At 43.2% G+C, this 15,032-nt stretch overlaps 1 protein-coding gene across 1 annotated transcript; it reads left to right on the top strand.

The window, feature by feature from the left end:
* The first annotated feature begins 1,238 nt into the window (after positions 1–1,238).
* On the top strand, positions 1,239–5,839 carry LOC121782505 (nitrate reductase [NADH] 1-like). Its single transcript, XM_042180371.1, has 4 exons — positions 1,239–2,368; positions 2,629–2,769; positions 3,633–3,865; positions 4,194–5,839. Exons 1-4 carry the CDS (start codon positions 1,357–1,359, stop codon positions 5,589–5,591), a joined length of 2,784 nt encoding a protein of 927 aa, XP_042036305.1. The 5' UTR covers positions 1,239–1,356; the 3' UTR covers positions 5,592–5,839.
* The last annotated feature ends 9,193 nt before the right edge of the window (positions 5,840–15,032 follow it).

Raw genomic sequence — 15,032 nt, 5'->3', positions numbered from 1 at the left:
GAAGTAAAATAAATTAGGTATAAAATTTTAGTTCTTAAAATGGCATACAAGAATACTTGATTTATACTATATGGAGTATTACATACTTATACCCCTTTTCTATAAATGAAAAAAATTATTGACAAGAGAATTTTTGCAATACATATTTAATTTGGAAAAGAATAGCAGAAATTACTTTTAATGTTGTTGTACATTTTCCCCATTCTTTTAGTAATAAAAGTAAAACCAATTGTGAATAATCAAATTCAACCCAATAATTAAATATTAGCTTGAAAATTGGAAATAAATTCTAACAGAATATAGCCTTAGTTAAGTTGACGTTGTATTCGAACCAAGTAATTAACAACTACTCTCTTTAAAGGTAAAAATGTTCGATCGTTTTCTCTCTTGGATTATTAATATATAAAATGGGATTAATTTAAAAATATTATCTAAAGGTTTGAAATTAATCAATTTGTTGCTATTTGGCAGTCTATCAACATCTATATCATGAAATGTTGGTTGTTATGTGGATGTAACTAAAAAACTATGGTCAATTTAGCAGCTGTCTTCCCAACTGATCCATAGCTTCACTTCAACTTGCCACCCAACCCACCCCACCCCACCCCATATATTTCAAATACTATTCAACTTCCTAAATATTACTGTATCTCTATATGAAACACCCATTCATCATCCAATTACCAAGTTGGTTTCACCACTCACAACATTTAGGACATTATTCAATTCAAGAGTAATAAAAGAAATACTATTTTTAATGAAACGAGATTCAGTTGGTAAGACGTTTCATCCTTACCCGTGAGTTAAGGTTTGTGTTGTCTTGAAGGGATTAGGGGGCGAGAGAGATAAAAATACAAAAATAAAAAAGATAATACAACAACTCATGTTATATAAATTATATTGAGAGACAAGGCTAAACCTTAAACTACTACTAATGCGATTTAGTGATATATAAGCATACTACTAAGAAAATGTGCATTTATTTTTACAAATTTCATATACCAATAAAGATTATTTTATAATTTACGTAGATAGACTAAATGAATAAAAATAAGATCTAATCACTTAAAAGAGATTTTTACAAGAATAACATACTATGAAATTTGAGTGATGTCACTCTTGACAAAAAGTTATGGCTGGAATAAATGGGCCCCATTACCCTAAGGCTTGGACAATATTTATTTCAATGAATAGAACCAATTCCCCTTCTATATAAACCACTCAACCTAGTCCCAAACTTTTCGAACAACAAAGAAAAATTCAATTTCTTCAACAACAAAAAATTCCAAAATTGTGGAGTGAAGAAGCAAGCCACCTTCCTCCCCCTCTCCATAATCACTCCACCACCGGTCCTTCATGGCGGCCTCTGTCGGAAACCAGCAATTCCCCCACTTCGAACCGGGCCTATCCGCCATCGGCCGCCCCCTCAAACCCGGTCCAAACGGCCAACACCGGCCCGGTTTTCCACCCAAACCGGCCAATCTGACCAATGGCAATGCCAAACCGGAATACTCTTCCACCAGCAGCGACGACGATGATGACGACAACGACGATAGCTACTCCCTCCTCATAAAGAAGGGCAACGACGAGCTCGAGCCGTCGGTCCTGGACTCGAGAGACGAGGACACGGCCGACAACTGGATCGAGCGCAACCCGTCCCTGGTCCGGATCACCGGAAAGCACCCCTTCAGCGCGGAGGCGCCGCTCCCCCGCCTCATGCACCACGGCTTCATCACGCCGGTGTTCCTCCACTACGTCCACAACCACGGCGCCGCCGTCCCAAGGGCGTCCTGGGACGACTGGTGCGTGGAGATAACCGGACTGGTCAAAAAACCGGTCCGGCTAACCATGCACCAGCTAGTCACCGAGTTCCCGCGCCGCGAGCTCCCTGTCAGCCTTGTCTGCGCCGGGAACCGCAGCAAGGAGCAGAACATGGTCAAGCAGACCATCGGCCTCAACTGGGGCGCAGCCGGCGTCTCCACCTCCGTGTGGTGCGGCGTGCCCCTGCACGCCGTTCTAAAGCGCGCAGGGATCATGGGCCGTAAAAAAGGCGCCCTCAACGTGTGCTTCGAGGGGGCCGAGGATCTCCCTGGCGGAGGAGGTTCCAAGTACGGGACCTCCTTGTCCAGGGAGATAGCCATGGATCCGGCGAGAGACATCATACTTGCCTACATGCAGAATGGCGAGCGTCTCTCGCCAGATCATGGATTTCCGGTCAGGATGATCATCCCTGGATTTATCGAGGGTAGAATGGTCAAGTGGTTGAAGAGGATTATTGTGACTCAGAAAGAATCGGACAATAATTATCATGTTAAAGATAATAGAGTTCTACCTTCTCATGTTGATGCCGAACTCGCAAATGCTGAAGGTACGAGTTCGATATTTCAGTATTTTATTTCATACATAAAAAAGTACTACTACTATAAAATAACTCATATTCTTTAATCATGTGTGTGAGATCCACATAGTGTAGAAAAGTAACTAATTGAAATATTCCCATATTTTGCATGAAATTTCGACATTTAGCGGCACTTGTTTAGTCACAACATGAAGCCATAATCAATTATTCTAAAATAAGATTCTTATCATATAATTCTAAATGTTACTATATGTTTACGTGTATCGTAGCTTGGTGGTACAAACCCGAGCACAAAATAAACGAATTTAACATCAACTCGGTCATCACGACGCCATGCCATGAAGAGATCTTGCCGATCAATGTGTGGACGACTCAAAGACCTTATACGCTGAGAGGATACTCTTACTCCGGTGAGTCAATAATTTTTACGATAACGAATTTTTTTAGATTAATTGCTTCCTTTATAAGGTTTCGTATTCTTTCTGTTATTATACATGTGACGTGCATCGATGATTATCGTTTCATAATTTTCGAGATGGATGCATGAATACATATTACTACTACTTTAGAAATTTTTGTCCAAGTGTGACCCATGCAACTGTATATATAGGCACATTTAATTGTGATATAACGAATTTTATTTTATTTTATTTTATTTTATTTTATTTTATTTTATTTTATTTTATTAAAATCGTAACAGTTTAATTTGTCTTAGAGCTTGCAAAGGGCAGCTTTTAACATGTACGAAGGGTCAATCGCTCCCTTTTTCTTTTCTCTAGCACCAAAAAGAATTTATGGAAAATAGGAAATGAAAAGAAAGAAAATATGAACTTCCTGCACATGATTATATTCTAGAGATGCATGTAATTAATATTTTAATATTTTTAATATTTAGAGATTAGATTATTTTTTGTGGTTTCAGGTATTTCTAATCGGCCCCTGATTAGGGGACATGGTTTCCACTCTTTGATGAATAAAAAAATTAAACCAGTTAGATATTTGTGGATGCAAAGCTAATTAATTTGAATAAACTATATAGTTCCGGAATCTTAGGTCACGCTTTGCAATTAAATGTTGAATATTCTATGCTGTAAAGTAGGACTTATGAAGATTCCAATATGCATTCATCTATCTTTTTATTGGTGGCAATTATTCGTATGTTGCGTGATGAATTTGAGTGTATGAAATGTTGCAATCGAGACTTTTTTAGCAAAGTATGGTGGTTTATTGTGAATAAATTGATGGGAATTGAATTTGGTTTTGAATGAAATAGGAGGTGGGAAGAAAGTGACAAGAGTTGAGGTGACAATCGATGGTGGCGAAACATGGCAAGTTTGCTCTTTGGACCATCCCGAAAAGCCTAACAAATATGGCAAGTATTGGTGTTGGTGTTTCTGGTCGTTGGAGGTCGAGGTGCTCGACCTCCTCGGAGCCAAAGAGATCGCTGTAAGAGCTTGGGATGAAACGCACAACATGCAGCCAGAGAAGCTCATTTGGAACCTCATGGTATGTTCAATCAATTACTATATTTTTATGTTTATTAATAAGTTTAGACTATAGTCATAATATTAATTACATGATATAATCGAGAGATTTGAATTTTCCCTTTTGATATAGTAACAAACAATGTCTTTACTATTTATTTTAAACTAATCATATCACGTGAGTGCCACGTGATCACTTATCCAACATAGTTTCAATTTCCCTGTAGTGATTTTAATAATTTTGACACGTTTGAGACCATACATTTTAATTAGTATTATAATCTAGGTAATTAATTGTACAATGTTACCTAAACATAGTAGTTCACCCTCAGTTTATTTATCTTGTTTAGGGCATGATGAACAATTGTTGGTTCCGAGTAAAAACCAATGTTTGCAAACCTCATAGAGGAGAGATCGGTATCGTCTTTGAACACCCGACCCAACCCGGCAACCAGTCAGGCGGGTGGATGGCGAAGGAGCGCCACCTCGAGAAATCCTCAAACGAGGCTCCGACCCTGAAAAAGTCGGTCTCCACACCATTCATGAACACCGCCGCCAAAATGCTCTCCGCCTCCGAGGTCCAGAAGCACAACTCGGCCGATTCAGCGTGGATCATCGTCCACGGCCACGTCTACGACTGCACCCGCTTCCTGAAGTACCACCCGGGCGGCGCCGACAGCATCCTCATCAATGCGGGCACCGACTGCACGGAGGAGTTCGACGCCATCCACTCCGACAAGGCCAAGAAGCTCCTCGAGAACTACCGCATCGGTGAGCTCATCACCACCGGCTACGCCTCGGTCGACTCCTCCCCCAACAACTCCGTCCACGGCCCGAGCAACGGCCTCCACCTCGCCCCGATCAAAGAGGTTGTCGCCCCCCACCGCGCCCCGATCAAAGAGGTCGTCGCCCCCCATCGCGCCCCGATCAAAGAGGTCGTCGCCCCCCACCGCGCCCCAGCCCTAATCCCCCGCCAAAAAATCCCCTGCAAACTCGTCGAAAAAACCACGTTGTCCCACGACTCTCGGAAATTCAAATTTGCCCTCCCGGGCGAGGACCAGGTCCTCGGCCTCCCGGTCGGGAAGCACGTATTCGTCTGCGCCACCGTGGACGACAAACTATGCATGCGGGCCTACACGCCGTCTAGTGATGTGGACACTATAGGGTACTTTGAGCTAGTGGTCAAAGTATACTTTAAAGGGGTCCACCCAAAATTCCCTAATGGCGGACAGATGTCGCAATATCTGGACACGCTGGAGCTTGGTTCATTTATTGATATAAAAGGCCCATTGGGCCACATTGAGTACGCCGGGAAGGGCAATTTCGTCGTGCACGGAAAACATAAGTCCGCCAAAAAATTAGCCATGATCGCCGGCGGCACCGGAATCACGCCGATCTACCAAGTGATGCAGGCGATCCTAAAGGACCCGGAGGATTCAACAGAGATGTACGTCGTGTACGCGAATAGGACGGAGGACGACATTTTGCTGAGGGACGAGCTCGACGCGTGGGCGGAGAAGTTCCCGGAGAGGGTGAAGGTGTGGTATGTGGTGCAGGAGAGTGTGAGGGAGGATTGGAAATATAGCGTGGGGTTTGTGACGGAGGGGGTGTTGAGGGAGCATATTCCGGCAAGGGCGGAGATGGCGCTGGCGCTGGCGTGTGGGCCCCCGCCGATGCTGCAGTTTGCGGTGAATCCGAATTTGGAGAAGATGGGATATGATGTGAAGGAGGATTTGTTGGTGTTTTAGAGGAGTTGAAGGGGGGATTTGTAATTTTTTAAAATATGAAAATGTGGTTTGTAATTTGTATGTACTATTAATTTCTAAGTTTGTAATATTGGTTGGGTTGTAATATTGACTAGTGGACATCACATGATTTGGTATTTTCCTCTTGGAAACTTTAGGGGTCTTACTTTTTTTTTTTGCATGTAAGAGTTGTTAATAATGTAAATGTGGCAAAGTCATCAAATAGAATTGCAATTCGAGATTTGTGGATATACAAGTATTTTTAGAAGGCGTTGCAATTGAAATTCCAAAATTTGAAATCATTTTGAACTTTATTTTCCATTTTATGGCGAACACTTGATATACATTTGTAATTAGCAAGGAGTTCTAACTATCTATACTTACTCTCAATTCAATTACTTAATTATTGACTAAATTAGATAAATTCAACTGTTGAATTTCTACAAAGAATAAGTATAGCTAAAAGAAATTAATTAATCAACATATACTATGTTTTTTTTTTGCTTTAACTATATCGCCATGAAGATGAGTTAACAAAATACTCCCTCTGTTTCATAGAAGTGGAGAATAGAAAAGATTATGTAACGTGAGTTAAGTAAAGAAAGAATAAAATAGGAAATGAAAATGGTAGAAAGATGAAAATAGAATAAAGTAAGAGAGAGTGAAAATGAAGAAAGAAGAAATGAGTTGACTTTTACTAAAAAAAGAATTGATTCCACTACTCCGGAACGTACAATAATGATAAAATGACTACACTACCGTGGGACGGAGGGAATATTGTTTTTGAGTGTGTTTATATTAGGGTCAATCATTGCATAATTTGCATTACGTAACGTTCGAATTATATAATGAGAAACTCAAATTTAATATAACAATCTATAGTTTAAAAAAAGATAGCAATACTATAATTAGGTCGGCAGATTAATAATTGATCTATCAACATACAAATATCTGTGGACGCAAAATCTTATCGTGAGATCAGAAGATTCGTACGGTGATGTATAACAATTTGGTGTATTTGTTTTTGAAGCGTTAAATTAATGAAATAATTACATTTCAAACATCGTCATATATATATATATGCTATTGCATTAAAAATTGTGCCCTCCTCTTCCACAAGTTAGAGCATCAGGGCATCAATAACCCCGTCCCCATTTCCGGCCCCAAGTCCCCTCCACGTCATCATTCCTCTACAGTTGCGGCCCAGGCCCCAACTGCTGTAACCCTGGAGGTTGCGGCTCGGGCCGCAACTAATAAATGACACTATTCACAACTCCAACCTATTTTGAACGTAAAATAAAATACGTTGAGCAATTATAACACGAGCAATTCATTTTTATTACAAAAATAATAAATTATAAACTAAAAAATATACAAAAAATTAGAGTAATAAAAAAATGCAAAAAAAAATAAAAAAATTAAAATTCTGCAATACACGTTGCCCTTCTCCATCTCCTTCTTCCTCTTCCTTCTTCTTCCCCCTCTCCCCCTTCTTATTCTTCTTAAAAATGCAAAAAATAAAAAAAAATTAAAATTGATGAAAAAAACGTCGCCCCTCTCCATCTCCTTCTTCTTCCTCTTCCTCCTTCTTCCCCCTCTCCCCCTTCTTCTTCTTCTTCTTAAAAATGCAAAAAAAAAAAAATTAAAATCGATGAACAGTAGCGGCTCGTCACCGTGCAACCCCGTCCCGGGCCGGGACGCGGGACGCTCCCCAGGCCGGTCACGCGTCACCGGGACGGGCCTGAGCCGTGCCGCCCTTCCGTGTAATGCATGGGACGGGCCGGGACTCGCGAGATGCGGCCCGGCCCCTTGCGTTACGCATGCTCTCAGTAACGCGGAGGGCCGGGCCGCAAATCGCGAGTCCCGGCCCGTCCCGCGCGTTAGAGGAGGCGGCGTCACGGCCCAGGCCGGTCCTGGGGCCGCGTTCTCGGCCCGGTGACCGTCCCGCGGCCCAGCCTGGGCGCGCGTTGGAGCTTCCGAGGAGATGGAGCCGGGCAGCTACTGTTCATCAAATTTATTTTTTTTTTTTTTTGCATTTTAAGAAGAAGAAGAAGGAGGAGAGGGGGAAGAAGAAGGAGATGGAGATGGAGAGGGGCGACGTTTTTTGCATCAATTTTAATTTGAGAGGGGCGACGTTTTTTGCATCAATTTTAATTTTTTCAACTTTTTTTTTGCATTTTCAAGAAGAAGAAGGGGGAGAAGGGGAAGATGAGGAAGGAGACGGAGAGGGGCACGTGTTTGGCAGAATTTTAATAATTTTTATTTTTTTTACATTTTTTTTAATACTTTAATTTTTTGTATATTTTTTAGTTTATAATTTATTATTTTTGTATTAAAAATGAATTTCTCGTTTATAATTGCTCGACGTATTCTATTTTACGAGTTAAATAGGTTGAAGTTGTGAATAGTGTCATTTATTAGTTGCGGCCCGAGCTGCGGCCTGCAGGGTTAGAGGCTTTTGGGGCCGGGCCACAACTGTAGAGGAATGATGACTTGGAGGGGACTTGGGGCCGGAAATGGGGACGGGGTTATTGATGCTCTTAGAGCATCTCTGAAACGAGGATTTTTTTAACACGTGTGCACAGAAATAGATCACTGCAAGCGCTTGGTCAAGACACCACGCTCCTTAAATCCACTAGAGCACAAGGTCTAGGAACTTAAGAGAACATAAAGTGCTTGGTCGTTGGACACACATCGACTCCCCTTCAAAAAAATATAAATCCCTCAACCCGAATACTATGAATTAGTATAGGGAAGTGGGGTCGATCCCACAGAGATGGACTCGCAAAGTAGTGCTCAGAGACTTTGGACAGACAAATGGCTGCTGCCACGCAACAAAAGGGTTGAGAATTTTAAACTAACTCTAGACCTAGGCAGAAAATGTAAATGCTAGACCTAGGACATGTTAAACTTGTAAATTCAGACTTCGACAACAAGAAACATAACCACTTCCTAGACAGTGTAAACAACTACCTAATCTAGCTAAACAGAATATGACTGAAAGTGGGGACCATAATTCCAAAAATGGCAAGTACGGAAAGAACTGCAGATTAACAAACTCTGACGCTAGCTCGCAGCAAAATGCATCCTCTCAACCGAATTAAACTTGCAGATGAACAAAACAGAGCAAAAAGCGAGATTCGACAGAATATAGAGATTTGGTCGTCGTTATCTTGCTGTAACTCGGAAAAACATCAGATCTGCGTACACTAGACGGAATGAAAGTAAAACACGTAAACTAAGCATGAAAATCAGATCGAAACTACTCAGATTCACGTCAGAATACTTGATCCACTCCGGATCCAAGACATCCGAACCCAACAACCAACAAATCCAGCAAATCCAACCAAAATTCTTCCACAATCCAACTCCAATCTCCCGGATCTGACCATTAACCTACAATAACTCAGTAAACAGCTGCGAAACGCATCCAACTCAGACAATTTAAAACTCCAAAATCTCAATAAGCGAAACGATCAAACCAGAAATCAACACAATCGCCATAACGGAAAATCAAACTTGCATTTAAACCAGAAACTATTCGGTGAAAACAGCGAACCGAGCTTCGAACAACGAAGCTCGGCAGAGTAAGTAAAATGCGGAAAGCGGAAAATAAATTGTTTCTTCACTCCTAACAAGAGCGGTGTTACACCATATCGGAAGCTAAGATGAAACCCGAACGTGCGAACTGAGATCTCCTCAAAACTAGTATCAAGTGTGTGTGTGGGAAAGTGAACTAAGCAACAGGCTGTGGTGAGGTCTCCCCCGAGAAGATCCCTCCAGCTTGCATGCTTCTGCCTTTTATAGATGCGGACATAGCCCTTGAGTCTTCGTAGAAATCCCTATTCTACCCTTCAACTCTGGAGCTTCCTCCGTCGAGCAATTCTCTTCATAATTGTTCACTAAATCGCCAGTTCCTCGACCTTGTGATTTTTTGGTCTTCTTTCCTGGACCTGGCGAATTCCTTCACACACCTGGCTTAAAACGTGCGTTAGTCCTAGTAAAATCACGAATTAAATCCCTAGACCCATGCATGAAATTAGCCTTATCAAACTGCTCACACTTAAACCATGCTTGTCCTCAAGTATGAAAGACAAGAAAAAGAAATAAGGCGAATTTCAATGCACGGCCCCCCCCCAAGTACTATTCTACAAACAAAACAGACTCCTAGACCTAGACAACTACAACACGAAACACATAAAAATCACAAAAGAAAAGAAAACACATAAGCGCATAAACTGGTATTTTCCTAGCAGCCATCCCCACAAGTTTAAGGTCAATCCAAGCGTTTACAGCCTCAGATTCCTCCCCCTCCCTTCTTCTGTCTAGTCAAGTTGTCAGTTCGTCAAGATAGCCTTCTGACTTCCCAATTGTTAGATTCACTCGATCACTCATTCCTCACCAGAGATGTTAGGATCGGATCGCTCTTAAGTTAAAGTTACTCCACTGATGCATCGGGTTATGAGAGTTTCTCCTTCCTACCGTCTCCTTTTTATTCCTGGGTCTGGCTACTACTGCTTCCTGCCCTTAAATTTTTTTTTTTTTTTTTTTTTGTTTTTTTTTTTGTTTTTTTTTTTTCCCTGGACTTCGTCCAGCTTATACCTCCGGTTTTATTATTTTAACTCCTCCCCTGGACTTCGTCCAGCTTATACCTCCTTTTCCTGGACTTCGTCCAGCTTATACCTCCTTTTCCTGGACTTCGTCCAGCTTATACCTCCTTTATTCTCTACTCCCTAAGCATCAAGTGGTAGCCCATTCTTTTTACAAGTTAGCTCAAAGTGTATAGGCTTATAACTCGCTCTTATAGTAGGGCTGCACAACTGGGTTATCTAAGGCATCCTCTATCGTTCTTACTTCATCCAACTGACTTTGATTTATTAAGAGAAAAGGATTCACAATTTAGCATGTATTTTCTCTTCAATTACTCTCCCTAAGGGGCTTTTTGCTATTTATTTTACCAGTTATGCAAACACGAAACCTAAAAAAAAACTTCTACAAACTCCTAGACCTAACAGAATATGTACAAGACACTAACTGCACTAACTGTGTCCCCCCTCCCACTTCATTTATGCTTGTCCCCAAGCAATCCGTATGAAGTGGAAAGCAGGCCAGTTAGTGGCGACATGAAACGAACTCAACAAAACACAAACTTCTCACACTTAGACCAAGCATTGGGCTAAGTGGGAGAAGGAACAACATACAACACAAAACATGTTATGACATATAACCCCTTCTCACACTTAGACCAATGCTTGGTCTAAGTGGAAGGGTTCAACACATATATACAGAACCTAGCATGCTGGCAGGTAAAACAGAAATAAAACGAAAGAACTGTTAAATAAAAGAAAGAAAAAGTTACTTGGGTTTGAGGGGAAATTCAATTCGGTGTCTGGCCCCCGTGGGAGCCAAACTTTGGTGGTACCGTCGGCTGGGTCACCTTTGCTTTCTTCCTGGCCGGCATCTCCGGCTTCTCTGGTCTGTCATCAGTAGGTCGGGGTATGGCTGTCCTCAGGATCACGGGTCTAGCGGAAGAGGGGGTGATGTGAGGCCTCGGGCCTTGTGATGGCTTCTGCGCGGATACACTTCCTGGACTTAGCGTTGTAATGTTGCCGCTAGACCCAGGAATAGTTTCTGATGCATCCGGGAACTTTTTGTGCAGCCATTTCAGCATGGTCGTCATCAAAGCAACACCCTCCGCCATCCTGTTGGTTTGCTCACTTGACGAAGCCACCCAATCGGTGATACGTCCCCTCAGGACTGTGGCCTCTTCCCTGCTTTTTCCGAATTCCCTTCGGATCTCCGTCATTTCCTTGCGTACCCCGTCGATTCCTTTCCTTACCTCCTCAACTTCTTTCTGAACTCCCTGAACCATCAGCCTGACTTCGTCCTCAGTGGCTTGATCCTTTACCTCCACACCATCGGGTTCCTGCTTGACTTGTGCCTCTGACTTACCGACCTCATAAAAACACACCTCCTTCCCTCGGGCGATCAGCAACCCCTTGTTGAAAAAAAAGTCGAAATTGAAGACTTCCGGGGCTGAGCACATCTTTACTACACGGCAGGCCTTGCTGATTTTAATTACAATGTTGCGCTGCAAATAGGCCCCGAGAAGATGGCACGTGTACAGATGCCTGGACGGGTTGGAGGTGACTTGATGGCAGGCTTGGGCTAACCAATAACCCAAATGAACTCGTACTCCTGTGGCCATGCACCACGTAAAGTATAGGTCGGCGGTCGTCAGGGCGTTGTTGGCAGTGCCCATCAAGTTGTAGCTAACAAAAGTTTGGGCGAATCGCAGGACCCGATTTTCTATATGGTGTGCCTTCGAAAAACTTGTTTTAAATTGACCCACTCTTGAGTGAGTCAAGAACTCCCACGCACCTTGTGCCTGAAATCCTGGCGTCAACTTCGGCGGACCAACCATTCTGTCGTTCCACAGGCCCTCATCATCTTCTGTTCTCGTTAGCAAGCCCATCCGCAGCGTCCACTCCCGGATACTCATCCTATGTTCTTCATTAAAAAGCCTGAAAGCTATGGAATCCGTATCCAAATCGGCGGTGGATTTGAACCGGAAGGTGGAAAAGAATTCACGGGCCGCGTCGACTGGAACTTCGAAAGTGCTGTGCTTTAGTAACCAATCAAAACCGATTGCATCTATATACCCCCTGAACTCATCGTTAGAGCTAATATGTTTGAGTTCCGCCGGGTGGTACATTTTTCCGGACTTCGCCACCTTTCCCTCAGCACTCTTTTCCTTGTATATGGCCACACGTTTTGGATCGTCAAATCTTCTCATATCGTCTAGCAGCTCTTTTGTAATCCAAATCTCCGTCGGCTCAAAGTTCAGTACATCCTCGTCTTGCTCCTCCTCTGAATCACTGGACCTGGCAGGATTCTCGGGCTCTGTGGCGTATGGTACCTTGGCGGGTGGAGGAAGTGGGGATTCAGTAGATTTCCCCCTCTCCTTCTCGGTCGAGGAGGAAGCAATTTGTTTCCCTTTCCTCTTCTTAGCCCTCGCGCGGCGCCCCTCTTCGTCACTCTCCCTTCCACTCGGCCTGGGGGAGTCTTCCTGCGCAGACACGGCTGTCGCTAGGTCCAGCGTATCCTTTTCCTTTTGTTGGGCAGATACGTCAATGTCATCAAGAATACTCCGACGTGTCCGTCTCCTTGTTTCCCTTAGATTAAGCTGCGAATCGGCCTCCTCAGAGACCTCAGTTAAATCCACTATCATGTTGAGTCCTGCATCGACAGTTTCTTGAGCACCCTCAGAATCGAGTGCTCCACTTTCCTCTGCTAACAATGGGGTTGCCCCCGTGATATAAACAGGGGTTTCTAACCCCGTAAGATTTCCTTCAGGTTGGGCTTCAGTGCCCACAGATTTTTCGGGAGTCCTTCCCGCATCAACATCTTCCTCAGTAAATTGGGCTTCATCGCCCCCAACTACGTCTAGGGTTTCCTTTTCTACATCCTTCTCAGAATTTAGGGCTTCTCCGCCCACTTGAACATCATCATCATCAACAACGGCATCCCTCTCAACAGACGCCTCCAGAACAGGGGTTTCCCCCTCAACCCTACTAACAGTAATAGCGGTGTCCTCAACTACCGCAACAAGAGCATCTACCCCCCCAACAACACTCTCCACCAAATTCACAGCAGAAATATCAAGGTTTACTCCCTCTGAAACACCATCACCTCCAAACTTTAAAACAGGGGTTTCCTTCTGAGAATCAGAACCTAACCTGGGTTCACTTACGGCCAATAACGTCAGTCCCGCGGCCAGATCTGTCTCTACTTCGCGAATCTCCGCAATGGGTGATCCTGGAACGGCGGGCACTGCATCGTCCTCCGGCCTGGTGGCGGTTTCTGGGACTGTGTCCTGGGCAGAGGTGGTTTCTTCTGGAATAATGGTAGCAGCCTCCGGTGCGGTTTCTTGTACAGCAGTGGGTGGTGTCTCGACAACCTCCGGTTGTGTCACGGTGGTTGTTGGAACGGCTGGCATGGGTTGTCCCATTGCAAACATCGCGAACGCTTGCATCGCTTTATCGGCCCCTCCGAACTTCTGAAATAGTTCATTCATGAACTCCGCCGCACTCTTCTCGGCGGATCCAGAAGCGCTGCTGGTTCCTTGTTGGTTATCCATGGTATTCTGCAGAAAATTTTGAAAAGAACTTGGGCGAAATTTTCAGATTAGGGTTAGAGAGAGATTGAAATTTGGGATTTTTGATTTGGGAGAGAGAATATTTGGAGAGAGAATGAGTAATGAAAAAATAAGAAGGCCAAAACCGATCATAGTGTAGGCATTGGAGAGGACAGTTTCCTTTTGCAGGCGGGTGCAGGTGGTGACGCTAGCGACCGTACGCCTCCCCATAAAGTGCTCTTTGAAATCCGGACCGGTGCCAACTCCCTCCAAAACTCTTTTACCCCACAATTCCTTGCTCAAGTAAATTCCTTCTGCCAAAACACACTAAAAGAAAACATCAAACTAAAAAAACAAATATGAAACGCCAAACTCCCCGGGTCTAGGATATGACAGCATCAAAAACATTCCCGATGGGTCTGGTGTTTCGAAAATATTTTTGGAAGAATAAAATTTTTTATTTGTTTGGATTTTTCTTGATTTAAAGAAAGCAATTAAATATTTACAAAATTGTTGTCAAGTGTTCTCAAAATTTCTTGGATCAGGGTATGGTCAAACTTTTAATTACTAGACCCAGGAGATATTTTAAAAACACTTCCTTCCTAGACTGGTTAGGTGATATCAAAGAGTGCGCGTAGTGGCACTTCGTCCACTACACACAACTCTGAGCTATCCCTAAAGACCTTTATCCTATGTCCATTGACAAGAAAAGGTATGGAATTTGGTGCACTTCCCTGGATTTCAACTGCTCCGTTTGCTCGAAGTCCCATGATGATGTAAGGCCCAATCCATTTAGACTTTAACTTTCCAGGCATCAACTTGAGCTTGGATTGAAACAAAAGGACTTTCTGTCCTACCCTGAGTTCCTTGACCCGGAGATTTTTATCATGCCAAAGCTTAGTTTTTTCCTTATACCACATGGCAGATTCATAAGACTCAAGCCGTAACTCTTCCAGTTCCTGGAGCTGCATCTTCCTCTCTTCTTCACAAGCCTGCGGATTCATGTTGATCTCTTTGACCGCCCAGTATGCTCTGTGTTCGATTCCCACGGGTAAGTGGCACATTTTTCCGAATACCAACCTATATGGTGACATACCAATAGGTGTCTTATAAGCTGTCCTATAAGCCCATAATGCATCATCCAGTCTCTTACTCCAATCCTTCCTAGACGGGTTCACCGTTTTTTCGAGAATGGCCTTTATCTCCCTATTTGATATTTCTGCCTGGCCGTTGGACTGAGGATGATAAGGTGTAGACAACCTATGGTGGACTCCGTATTTCTTCATGAGAGCCTCTATTGTACGGTT

This window comes from Salvia splendens, chromosome 20 (assembly GCF_004379255.2).
Source record: "Salvia splendens isolate huo1 chromosome 20, SspV2, whole genome shotgun sequence".
Classification (NCBI taxonomy): Eukaryota; Viridiplantae; Streptophyta; class Magnoliopsida; order Lamiales; family Lamiaceae; genus Salvia; species Salvia splendens.
This window is presented reverse-complemented; position numbering and strand designations above follow the sequence as displayed.

What these genes read in the sequence shown, in the direction of transcription:
- LOC121782505 (XM_042180371.1), top strand. Translation starts at nt 1,357, where the DNA reads ATGGCGGCCTCTGTCGGAAACCAGCAATTCCCCCACTTCGAACCGGGC. An exon ending in CGAACTCGCAAATGCTGAAG is followed by an intron (nt 2,369 to 2,628) that starts GTACGAGTTCGA and finishes CGTGTATCGTAG; the next exon opens with CTTGGTGGTACAAACCCGAG. An exon ending in AGCTCATTTGGAACCTCATG is followed by an intron (nt 3,866 to 4,193) that starts GTATGTTCAATC and finishes TATCTTGTTTAG; the next exon opens with GGCATGATGAACAATTGTTG.